The sequence below is a fragment of the Delphinus delphis genome, chromosome 8 (assembly GCF_949987515.2).
Source record: "Delphinus delphis chromosome 8, mDelDel1.2, whole genome shotgun sequence".
In the NCBI taxonomy this organism is placed as follows: domain Eukaryota; kingdom Metazoa; phylum Chordata; class Mammalia; order Artiodactyla; family Delphinidae; genus Delphinus; species Delphinus delphis.
The window spans coordinates 16269490-16282275 of NC_082690.1; the positions used below are offsets into that span (position 1 = coordinate 16269490).

Consider the following 12786-nt stretch of genomic DNA (forward strand, 5'->3'; position numbering starts at 1 on the left):
GCTGGCTGCGGGCATCCGAGCGGTCCCTTCGCGGCCCCGGGAGAGGGAGCCGCTACCCTACTCGTGTTCCTCAAAGCAGAACATCACAGCCTTCCAACAGCCGAAAAGCTCCATCTCTACCCCTCCCCAAACTATCCTCCTAATTGGCAGCTCAGCGCACGGGATGATGCGCGCGGCTGAGGGCGGCCCTGCAGTGCGAAGCCGCAGCCGCCCAGCCCGAGCCGGAGCGGAAGCAGGGGTGGTGGTGGTGGGGCCGGTACGGCTGGCTCCCGGGGCTCGGGGACCATGAGGCGGGGGCGCCCGGGGCTCCGCGGCGGCCACCGCCCCTCCTGCGGCTGGAGCGCTTCCAAAGCAGAGGAGCAGCGTCGCTCGCGTCTGCACTAGCTCGGAGGTCCTGCTGCTCCGAGTCCTCCTCCTCGGGCCCCTCCTTCTCCTCCCCTTGCCCTCCGCGGCTGCTCCCGCAGCCGGCTCCTCCTCTCCCTCCCTCCCCCTCTTCGCCCTTTCCGCGCCAACTTTCCCGAGCCCCGGCCGGCGGCGCACAGCTCCCCGGCAGCCTCGGGGCCGACTGCAGACCGAGGGCTGCGAGCGCGGCTGTGACCTGTGTATCCTGTCCCCGCACCCCTGGTGCGCTCGGCAGAGAACAGCACGATGCCCGGGGCTGGGCACCGAGGCGCAGCCCGGGCGAGATGGCTGGGCACTGGGCTTTTGGGTAAGGCAGCCCCGGCTTGGTTTCTTCTGCCTCTTTCCCCCACCCTTCCCCCACCTTCCCCCAGAGGAGGAGACACTTAGAAGAGCAGCGCCTTGGACGGGGTGGGCTTTGGAGTGCGGCACGGAATGAGCATCGCGGCTACCGCTTCTTGCCGGACGCGGGCTCGGACTGCTGAGCTCCCTGGGGACCGTGCGCCGTCCCCTGCCCCATCCGGCCAGCCAGCCCCGAGATTAGTTCTTTGCTGTCTGTGGTGCCTTCAGCCCCGGGCTTCTAAAGCTGAATCTTGGGGCCCAGAGTTCGGAGGTTTAAGCGTGCTGGGGGAGGGTGTCTTTGCCTTGGGTGTAGGGGATGCCGGGTGGGTTTGCATCCCAACGTGTGATTGTTCGGATGCTGGTTTCTACCTCTGCCCAGAGCCGTTTGCAACTTGGATGCTTGTTGCCCAGGCAGTAGCGTGCACCAGTTGGGGGTGGGGGAGCTCCCCTTCCTCCTGGTCCTTTTTCTGTTTGACTCCTCTGCTCTCTACTTCCCCCAGTGCCCATTGCCTTCCCTGCAGACTGGATGAGGTTGAAGGGACTTGGAGGACAGTTCAAGCCCCTATTTATTTATTTAGTTATTTTTGGCCCGCGCCTGCTTGCGGGATCTTATTTCCCGGACCAGGGACTGAACCCGCGCCCTCGGCAGAGAAAGCGCGGAGTCGGAGTTGTAACCACTGGACCGCCAGGGAATTCCCCAAGCCCCCTTTTAGGAAGGATCTTATCTCTCTTCTTAGGTAAAGGTTCCATGGGGGTGTGGGGGAACCTGTTTAGCCTGCTCCTGGCTCTTCATTTTTGGGATGAGTATGAAGACGGAGGGGGCACATCCAGAGGACACAGAAGGAACAGATTATTATCTATTAGTATGCTCGCGATAGTTTCGAGCGTCAAACTCCAACAGATTGGGGGATGATATTTATTAAGGCCAGAATGTAATCGCCTCACAAATCATAGCTGGATTTCAATGTAAGCCGACTCCATCTCCGGCACCTGCACCGCTTCCTGTTTATATTAGTCACATTTGGCTTCTGGCAGCTCCCCCCTCGCCGGGTCAGGCACACCATGTAGGCATTTGGGCTGTAAACAGGGAGACAGAAGCCTTTAAGGGCGGTCACTGCTGCTTCTGCAAATGTAAACTGTGTGCAGACCCGTCACATTGGCACCTGGTGGAGGAGGGTTAGAGTATGTCTTGCACTCAGGGGCCACTGATGTTATTACATCCCCACAGCTGGATCGAAGTCACTGGTGTTCTCTCTTGCACCTTAGGCACAGATGTGCTGGTTTCACAGTGACCCTAGGAAGTGGGCCTCTGTAGGACTGAGGCTCCTCTTCACGGGCTAGGCACAGGGCCACTCTACACTAGCTGCCCCTCACCCCATCCCTGATCAGCCCGAGTTCCCACTGTGGCCATGGCCGTTTTATCCTCAACTGCGAAGTTGAGGATAAAATGGGTACCAGTCCCTTCCTAAGCATGTAACTGGTAATGTACGTGTCCTGCCCACCCCTTCCTGTTCCCTGATTTGCTTAATTACTGTGACCTCTGTGTAATGGTCACTTGTGAGGGTGCTATGTTGCCCCACCTTCTTTCCCTTGGTATGTGTTTATTAAGGGCTTGTTTAACGAGAAGGCAATGAAGGAGAGGGTGCTGAGTCCCGCTCAGAGGAAGGAAAAGGAAAGGGTAAGTGAGGAGTTCATGGAGAAGAGGATGGGAAAGGGGGGAAATGGAGAAAGACCCCAGGTTTGAATCTGGAACGGGGGATTTGTTCTTCTTCAGGAGATGCAGGCCTATGGGGTCTCCCGAGCCCTAATGCCTGCCTTGGCTGGTGGGACCAGCATGCTAGGTAGACCCCAGGTACAGATCCTCCCGCTTTGCCCTGTTGCTGTGGGTGTAGGGCTCTCTGCATAAGCCACGGGCTGGCTGCACCAGTGCACCCGTTCCATGGCCTGCAGGAGGAGGGATGGGCACTCTGCTTGGACTTGTTTGCAGAGCTGGTTTTGTTGAGCATCCAGTGTTGTCTCAGGGGCATGTTTCTATCCCGGCAAAGCCCCTCGGTGTGGGCCGGAAGGAGGCAGGTTGCCTAGGGTGAAGGAGCTGAAATCTTTCCTCTGTCTCTGGGCCCAGGGGGCTTCCTGGCTCAGCCTTGCCCCCCCACCACGGCCCCCAGGGCCTGCACCCCAGGAGGGGTCTTGTCCTGCTGACCTCGGCCCACTTTCTGCCTCCCAGCTCTAACTTTGAGCCTGTCTGACTCCCCCGGGGGCCAGAGTGTATCAGCTTCCTTATTAACGTCAGCTGTGATTCCGCCTGCCCTGCCAGGAGAGCCCTGGGAGCTAAACTTAGAGAGGGCACCACGCTGCCTCTCTTTCCTCCCTCCACCCCAAGGTGGGTGTCACTGTCCCCGGATGTAGGAAAAGGTGGCAGAATGTTTCTGCCTTGGCATCTGCCTTGGAAGGTCTGATGGTAGCCCTGAGATCCCTGCTGGTGTATTTAATGATAACATTTGCATGTACCCAACACATTTTTACTTTAAATGGGAGGCCTGAGTCAATCCTTAGACAAAACCGCAGCACCCAGATGATATAGGAGGGGGCCGATCAGTAAATAGCAAAGGAAACGGCTGCTCTGAGAGTGGCTCCATGGTTAGGGTCTTTCAGTGAGCAAAGGCAAGGCTTAGGGGCTTAGGATTGAATTCCACAAGATCATGAGTAGGAGGACTTGTTCATCAATCCCACGATGCCAGAAAGAGGCCCTCAATCTGAAACACACACAAGAAATTCTGAAGAGTTTAGTTTGGGACAAAGCAAAGGAAGTCCTTCTTTATCTAAGGAAATAACCACATGGAAATAATTACCTCCAAGAAGTAATACAAGGGGAAAGTATAAAACAGCATGTGAATGGCCTGGAGATATTGTTGACTGACACTGGTCATTGAGTTGGGGTGCCTTGGTTACATCTAGACCTGTGATGGGGGCCACCTCTGTCTCCCTCCCTTTAAACACTAGCCTCCACCTGCAGAGTGCCCAGGCCAGAGGATGGACTCACTGAAGCCCTTCTTGTGTTTTTTTTTTTTTTTTTTTTTTGCGGTACGCGGGCCTCTCACTGCTGTGGCCTCTCCCGTTGCGGAGCACAGGCTCCGGATGCGCAGGCTCCGGATGCGCAGGCTCAGCGGCCATGGCTCACGGGCCCAGCCGCTCCGCGGCATGTGGGATCCTCCCAGACTGGGGCACGAACCCACGTCCCGTGCATCGGCAGGCGGACTCTCAACCACTGTGCCACCAGGGAAGCCCCCTTCTCGTGTTTTATAAGCTCATGTTATACCAAGCTCAGAAGGTAGGAAAGACAGCCATCCCTGGTTTGGGGCTATGGCACCTCTGACTTTCTCAAGGTCAGCGGGCAGAGTGGGGCCTGCCTTGTGTCTGCTGACCCATCCACCCTGGCTGAAGTACCTCTCGGGGTCCTCTAGTGGATTTATACCTGCCCCTGCTCCCTCCTCTCCCCGCAGCGCAGGCTCACAGGGGAGAAGGTACAAGAGGCAGGCCCCTGGGCTTTCCTGTGCACGAGTCTCCCAGACACAGCTGGCAGGACTTTTGCCTGCTGGGAGGGCGTGCTGTGGAGAAGCCAGGCTTGTTTGGCCTCTCTGATGCCTTAACTCGGGCAGGGCTCTGAACTTCTCCGTGGAAACGTCTCTGCCTTTCCTTTGTCCCCTCCGGGCTACGATGGAAATGGCAATGCTTCACTCTGAGAGTCGGGGAGTCCCGATTGTATTAGAGTTAAGTCATCCACATGGGCACACACTAATCAGGCAGAAATGTGCACTGTCATCAGCCAGACCTTAAAGAAATACTTTTCTCCTCTGTTCTGGACTTTTTTTTTTTTGCTTCTTTTTTTTTTTTTGCTTCTATTTAAAGCAGTCAAATAATTTCACTTTTGATGTGTATCTTTGGTGCTCTTGGAGAGCCCATTCTGGCTGAGGTTGGGGAGAGGGATTTGGCCCCTGACTTGCATTCCCCGCCACCTTCCCCAGGATCCCGAACGCTGGAGGCTGGCAGTGTGGTGATCCTTGGAGCACATGCTCAGGCCCCAAGGGAGCACTGTAGCCATCAGGAAGCTGCCTTCTCCCGAGAGCTTCCCTGTCACAGCTCTGTACTCTGTTCCTTGGTTTGCGGGGGCGGTAGGGGGAGAGCAGCAAAGCTGGGGTCTCCGATCAGAAGGCCATCTTCTAGGCTGGAGGGTGATCTCATGTCTGGCTCCCATCCCTAGACCTCTGGGGCAGGGGGTTGGGGGAGGGGAGAGATAAAAAGAAAACCAAGAGTGCTAAGGAGAGCTTGGCCCTGACAGCACTGTTCTCTTGGAGAGGCACCGTCACAAAGGGGTGGACAGCAGAGTGCCGTCGGTACACTGCCTATTCCACTCACCAGTTGTGTGGCCTTGAGCAGGTTAATCTCTCTCAGCCTCTTTTCTTCATTTTGTATATTGGAGATAAAAATAATAACTAACTACCTTATAGGATTATTATGAGGATTAAATGGGACAGTGCATGTAAAACGCCTGTCCTATTTTATAATAGGTGCTCAACTCAGATTCACCATTTATTATGTGGCCCTGGGCAAGTGACTTAACGTCTCTGAGCCTCAGTTTCATTGCCTGTGAAATAAGAAAAATGATACCTACCTTTTGGCATTCTAATAAAACTTGGAGTTAACAGGTAGCAATCCTCTTGCACAGTGGTTCTCAAAGTGTCATCCCTGACCACAGCATTCCCTGGGACCTTCTTAGAAATGCAAATTTCCAGGCTCCATTCTACATGCTAGATCAGTAACTCCCCCACAGAGCTAGCTGTAATTGCCCTCCAGGTGATTCTGACGCTCTGTGAATTTGAAAGCCACTGCTCTAGAACAATTCCTGGCACAGAGGAGCTGATCAAAGAATGAAGGCTAATTGAAATGACCTCTCAGCACTAATTGGAACCCAGCAGGTGGGCAAACCCTGCTGCTTAAGGATGTAAGGAAGGACTTTCTTGCTTTGGGGCTTTGGGATGCTAGAAATGTCTCTGTTTTTTTGATCTTAGGTTAAGTCACCTAACCTGTCTATGGTCAGTTGCCGTGTCTGTAATAGGGAGGTATCACAGTACACCACTCATAGCATGGATGTGAAGGTTAAATGTGCCTGGCACATAGTAATTGCTGAGTAAGTATCAGCAGTTGTTGACAGTGGCAGGGGATCCTGGACCCGGGGTGTTATCTCTGAGCTTCGTGGTAAGAGCAGTCCACTTTGCCTTCAGAAGTGAAGTGGACATGGAGAAGCTGAGGGGGGCCCTGAGAGCAGAGTTGGGCTGCCAGCTCTCCTTGGAGCTCCTCTTATTTATTTATTTATTGGGCTTCGCGCAGCATGTGTGATCTTAGCTCCCCACCGCCGGGGAACTCCTCCTCCCCTAGTTAAAAAGCATCGCCCATGTGGTACCAGGCATCATTATCTCATGTGGGCAAAACAAGAGGAAGCTGGTTTATGATGTACCACGAGGGAATTAAGTTTGACAAAAGAGGTCCTTCCCTGAGAGTGAGGATGGGAGAAAGAGCAAGGTCGGTGGCCTTTAAAACAAAGACTGACCCTAGCTGTCTTGGGAACTAGGGCAGTTCTGGGAATTGCCTTTAGAGCTGGGAGCTGACCTGGCCTGAGAAGGGTTCTCAAGTCACTCGGCCACTAAACCCAGTCAGTTCAGCCAAGTTTCCTCCCATTTTAGGTCTTGTTGTCCTGTCTCTAAAATCACGCAGTGGCAACTTAGTGTCTGTAACATGGATCAGTCTGGATCCTTTAGCTCTTACACTCTGGGAGCTCTAGGCTGGAGGTCCAAGTAGTTGAGAGAAATTACAGTCTGGGAAGAGATGCCAGGGAAACTTTGGCATAGGAGTTGGTACAGCCAGATGGATGCTCTCAACTGCCCACTAGACCTGAGGTCAGACCCCAGTTCAGATTTCAACTGCCTCTAGCAGTTGTATGACTTCGGCCAAGGCACAGGGCACTTTGCTCTTCTGAGCCTCATTTTTCCCACCTGTAAAATGTGATTAATAAGACCCCCTTACAGGTGTGAGGTGAGGGTGATATGAGATTACTCACACATAGCCTTAGCAAGCATCCCGGCCCAGGAAAAGGTCATTATTCTTAGGATCACTGGAAACCTGAGAAGGACTCCCTCTGAGTCCTCACCCAGGGTGACCCTGGGTGCCTGGTTCATCTAGGGGCAAGGAGAGCTACTCTCTGATTCCGACACCCCTCTTCCCCATGACCTTGAGGTACGGTGGACTATCCTCAAGGACTTTGTAGGACAGGAGTTCCAGGTTTCCTTACAAGAACTCATGAGGCAGAACCCGGGGGCCACGAGTGGAAATTCACGATTGCCACCTGCTCAAGCGGTAGGGGTGGTTTTGATGCGAGGGTGTGGGAAAGAAGCAGGGGCGGGGGTGTAGGGCTCGGGGGATGTTCCCAGGACAAGAGGCCGCAGTGGGGCTGCGGGGAGTGGGGGGCAGGATGGGCCACTTCGGGTCACGAGGGGACGGAGTGTGCAGCGCCCTCTCCAGGCACCCCGCTTGCGTGCACCTGGTTGCCCGCAGTCGGCTTCCACAAAGCGTCTTCCGCCCTGACTTTCTCTGTGTTATTGCTTTATCCGTTCGGTTCTCGCTGCTGCTGACCGATGCCCAGACGTGCTCTGTTCCACCCCACCCCTCTGGACGCCATCCCGCCCTGTCTCCCTTCTCTTCTCGGGGTCCCGCTCGGTGGTTCAGCAAGGTCCAGCGCGAGGCTCCCCTCTACCTCTCCGCCCCTTGGGGCCGGTGGGAGCCGCCAGGGTCGGTGATGAGTGGCTGCTGCCGTTTTCGTCTTTTTCACCTCACGGGACCCCCTCAGCCTCCCAATACCCCACCCCCAATCCCGGAAACGTAACGGGGATGCCGCGCACAGCCCTCGGGGAAATTCCCAGCGCGAACGGGAGGCGCGGGTCCTGCCCTTGGGGGCAATGCAGGGACCGCATCCGCAGGTTAGGGGGCGAGGACTCGCGGCATGGAGGCAGGGGCCTGGGTTTCCTGGGTTGGGGTGACTCCTGGTGGTCACTTAGAATGCCCCAAGGGCTGCTAACTGGCTCGGAAGTCCATCCAGCTCAGCCCAAGCGGGAGAATGAATCACGGCGGTGGCCCAGGCAGTGTACGTTGAAGTAAAGAGAACCATCTTCCTGATATTGACACCAAGGGTGATAGAGACCTCTCAGCCTGACCAAGCCACTCCACCCTATCCGAGAGGTCCCTTCCAGGCCTCCAGCCTGGAGGTTCCGATGGGTTTTTTTTTTTTTTTTTTTTCCGGTACGCGGGCATCTCACTGCTGTGGCCTCTCCCGTTGCGGAGCACAGGCTCCGGACGCGCAGGCTCAGCGGCCACGGCTCACGGGCCCAGCCGCTCCGCGGCATGTGGGATCCTCCTGGACCGAGGCACGAACCCATGTCCCCTGCACCGGCAGGCGGACTCTCAACCACTGCGCCACCAGGGAAGCCCCCGATGGGGTTTTAAGGGAAGTGGTGCCCCTCACACAGGTCTCTTCCTGGTCCCTGTGTCCCTGTCGCTGGAGGTATCTGTGGGAAAGGCCGCTACCATCTACGCTGTCAACGGCACGGAGATCCTGCTGCCCTGCACCTTCACCAGCTGCTTTGGCTTCCAGAACCTGCGCTTCTGGTGGTCCTACAACAGCAGTGATACATTCAAGATCGTAAGTAGGCGGGGAAGGGACAGGACAGCTCAGATCCTCCTCCCTTCCTTGTCGCCTCACCCCTGCCTCCCATCCCAGGCTCTGGTCATTTCTGGCCTGACCCCACGGTGATGGTCCCCAGGACCTTTCATCACCTTTTCTCCCAGTATTGTTGTCGGAGCCTGTCTAGAAGGATCTAAGTGGGAAGGATGCTTAGATTGTGTTCCCAGAATTTGGGGTCTGTTGGAATTCTTGGCTAGAGTCCTCTGTCTGGTGTGAAGAAATACCTGAAACTTGGTCAGCTTGTATAAAAATTAATACTATAATATAAAAAACAGGAGAGACAAGACCTTTGGGAGACTTGGAGAGGGGGAATGAGGAGAGTCCAAATCGGAGGAGGGCTGGGGAACAGGCCTTGGAAGGATGGGAGGGCAAGGTGGAGAAGAGAAGGGGCCAGGGCTGTGGCCACGGGTGGGGATGGGGCAGTCAGCAGGTGTTTATTGAGTACTCACTCTGCAATCTAGTAGGGGACCAGCAGTCACAAGACACCAACTCTGGATGTAATTAGACGCTGAATTCAGAGGGTACCGATGCACAGTGCTGTGGGGTCGATCCACGTCCTGATGGAGGGTCAGAATTCAGACAGATGGGATGTGGCGTCAGCAGAGGCCGGGGGGAGTGATAGAGGGAAACGAGTGTGGTATTTGCAGGATTCGTTACTTAAAAGGCTTTTATGAAGAGAACAGTAAAAGCATGCTACATTCTAGGGAGACCTTAATAACAGAAAGTGGGTTTAGCCTGAAGCCAGTAAAATCCAGGTTAGACAGGCAGAGCTATCGATACTGGAAGGAAACGACCGGGGGAGGGCTCTTCCTGGACCTGGGCAGCGAGATACCCAAGGAGTGGGCTGGAGTGATGTCATGACTCTCGAAAGGACCTTGATTCTTTCTCGGCCACCTCCTGGCTCCCCTCTTCCCCCCCACAGCTCATAGATGGGATCGTGAAGAATGAGAAGTCAGACCCCAAGGTGAAGTTGAAAGATGATGACCGCATCACTCTGGAGGGCTCTGTGAAGGAGAAAATGAACAATATTTCCATTCTGCTGAGGAACCTGGAGTTCAGCGACACGGGCAAATACACCTGCCACGTGAAGAACCCCAAGGAGAATTATCTTCAGCACCAGGCCACCATCTTCCTCCAAGTTGTTGATAAACGTATGCAGTAAGGCCTGGGACAAGGGCAGTAAAGTTGGAAGGACGGGGGTGGGGGTGGGTACCCAATTCAGTGTAATGGTGAAATGGACCACGTTGGTGTTTTCTTTCGCTTTATGCTTTCAAGAGCTACTGGAGTTACATCTGGAAGCTTGAATAACTTAGCTTGAATACTTATTCTGCCCCTGAATAGCTTGTGATATACGTTTAGGCCTTCTGAACCTTGTTTTCCTCATCTGTAGAATCTGCATTCGCTTAGGGTTGTTGTGAGAGTTACAGAAGCTACTACACGGCAGTGTTTTGTAAAGTTCTCCGTATGTGCTGATTATTACTGTGGATTCTGTTAGCGACAGCCGATTGGATGCCAGGCATCAAACCAAAGAGTGCTGTGAATGATACACAGTGTTCTTTCTCGAGGAATTGACAGGTCAGGGTAGGACAGCAGACAGGTAAACACATAACTGAAACAGGGGCAAAGCAGGTAGAGGCACAGGTACCCGACTGATAAGAATGATCTCTCCCTCTGGAGCTTAAGTCCCAGCTGGTGGGGTTTCATTCTGACACAGGTGAAACAGACGAGGAAGCATGTGATGAGGATGTCACCTGATCCCGGACACTGGAGGTGTTTAGGGAAAGGGCTGGAGGAGTTAGGCATCTACGAGGGGGGAACCTGGAAGGCTAGGGAGGTGCAGAAGCAGAGAAAAAGGAAGGAAATCTGCTTAAGGATCCTGATCGTGCTGTGTTTCTTGTGTGCCTGGGGGTCCACTGCTCCCTAGATGGTGTGGAATTTCTACAGAGGAGATGCTCATGATTCTGGAATTTTTTATTTTTATTTTTTAAATTATTTTTTTTGCGCCACGCGGGCCTCACTGCTGTGGCCTCTCCCGTTGTGGAGCACAGGCTCCGGACACGCAGGCTCAGCAGCCATGGCTCCCAGGGCCCAGCCGCTCCGCAGCATGTGGGATCTTCCCGGACCGGGGCACGAACCCGTGTCCCCTGCATCGGCAGGCGGACTCTCAACCACTGCGCCACCAGGGAAGCCCTGGAATTTTTGAAGTTAGGGCCATTAGGATTCTCAGGTGGATTGGATATGGGGGTTTGTAAAAAAGAGAGGAGTCAAGAATGACTCCAAGGATTTGGGCCAGAGCAATTAGAAGGATGGAGTTTTCTCAGCAGAGATGGGAGAGACTGTGGGTGGAGAAGGTTTGGGAAGTCAGGGGTTCAGTTTTCAGTTGAGGGAACTGAGGCTAGAAGAGTTAAGTGACCAGTTCTAGGTTACCCCCTAGTAAGTGACCATGGAAATCCTGTAGTTGAAATCCAGACTACCTGGCTCCAGTGCCTTCTGATCACATAAGAGATGTCACAGGGAGATTCTCAATTTCTTCTGCATGGGCAGCGGAGACCTAGGAAGAGGCAAGTGAAAGTCTCATGTTTGAGGGTCAAGTCAAACCTGGGTGCTGTGGTCCCTGAGTCTGAGTTATTCCAGAACTTGTGTGGGTGTCTGCGGGAGGGCGTATGTGCAGAGTGTCGGGGGAGAGGGCCGTCTTCCTGTTATGCCCTAGCCTGATGGATGCCATATTCTAGCTTCTCCTGCTTCCTGCCTGAGGTGGGCATGTCCCAGTTGCCCAGGTTGGAGGCTCTGGAGCTGCTGGGCTGCCATGGTGACTCCTGTTCCCCTTTTCCACCCCCCTTCTCTCCCTGCTCTGACCATGAAGTGGAAGAAGTGGACAACACAGTGACACTCATCATCCTGGCTGTTGTGGGAGGGGTCATTGGGTTCCTCATCTTCATCCTGCTGGTTAAGAAGTTCATCGCCTTCATTATCAAGAAGACTCAGGAGAAGAAGTGAGTTGACTCCTGTCCTCCCACCAGCCCACCACCCACTCTCATATTATAGGTGTTCCCAGCATCTTCTCATCCACCGTCAAATACCCCATCTGCCCTTCATCCTTCTGCCTATCTCCTAATCCCATCCTCTCTTCCTAATTCTCTCACTCTCTTCCCTATCCCTGCCACCCTCCTCCCATCTTCCAGCCCCATCCCTAATCTCACTTCCTTTTCCCCATCCTCCCAGTAGGTGTTTGTTAATGCACTGACTTCACTGAGAACATAAATACAGCCCACTTGCTCTTCCTCATTCCCCTGTCTTCCTGCCCATCCCGTTAGCCTGTCTCTATTTGTACCACCTAAATCTAAAGTCCTACCAAAGGCTTTAAGATGCCTTTTTTTTTTCAGATCAGGGAAAACATAAGATTCCATGTACAGAAGCTCTAAAATGGGAAGATCCTTCTAGGGTGATGGGAGTCTCTTATTGTGAAATTCTGAAAATCCTAATGAGGGAGATAAAAACAGTCTGAAAAGGCTGATATGGCTGCCTAGGAAGCCCTAGGATAAATTCAGGTATAAATCAGATATCTGTAAGAGGAAGGGGAGGAAAGATGGGGAGGTACAAAGGGTGCGACCCAGGCCCAGAATTGCCGGAACAGGCAGGCTCCAAAATTGAATGTTGCAAAACCAGAGCAGGCAGAAGGCATTTGAAAGTTGTGTTCTTGGCAAGAAAGATGAGATGAGGCAGGCCTGCCATTGGAGCAGAGAGGGTGAGAGTAACAAGGAGAGGAAGAGAGAAGGGGGAGATGCTCTGTTGGTGTTGGCTTCATTCTGCTCTGTTGAGAAGAAAGAATTAGGCTTGAAAGGGCAGACATTCCACTGGTAAGAAGGGAAGGCAGCTGACGGCAGGGAGGGACTTTAGAGAACGGCGGAGGGGAGGGGGAGCAGGGAGGCACTGGTTGAGATGATGAACTCTTGGGTTGTCCACCTGTATCATGGCCAGAGGCTGGGAGGGTTTTGGAGATCTGAAGAGGGGCCAGGAGCATGGAGCTGGACCAAATTCTGTTTTTAACCATCAGTCTGACTATTGATGGCGAGCAAATTTGGAGAACACATTATTCAACATATGGTTTAAAAGCACTTAGAAAAGAAAACAGTGATCCTTGGGAGCCGCCACAAGTTCATCCAAAACAAGGCAGGCTAACATTTTCTTGCTAGCACACAGCTGGATCAGGACGCTACAGATAGTAATACTTCCTGTCATTCACCGCATGCCTACCG

At 53.8% G+C, this 12786-nt stretch overlaps 1 protein-coding gene across 1 annotated transcript in view; it reads left to right on the plus strand.

Annotated features, from left to right (window-relative positions):
• The first annotated feature begins 648 nt into the window (after window positions 1-648).
• The window catches only part of SCN4B (sodium voltage-gated channel beta subunit 4), a 17951-nt gene continuing 5813 nt past the window's right edge, over window positions 649-12786 (plus strand). Inside the window, exons 1-4 of the mRNA XM_060017155.1 lie at window positions 649-709; window positions 8316-8488; window positions 9453-9681; window positions 11394-11523. Of these exons, the coding sequence (XP_059873138.1) occupies window positions 649-709; window positions 8316-8488; window positions 9453-9681; window positions 11394-11523 (593 nt within the window). The remainder of the gene's footprint in view (window positions 710-8315; window positions 8489-9452; window positions 9682-11393; window positions 11524-12786) is intronic.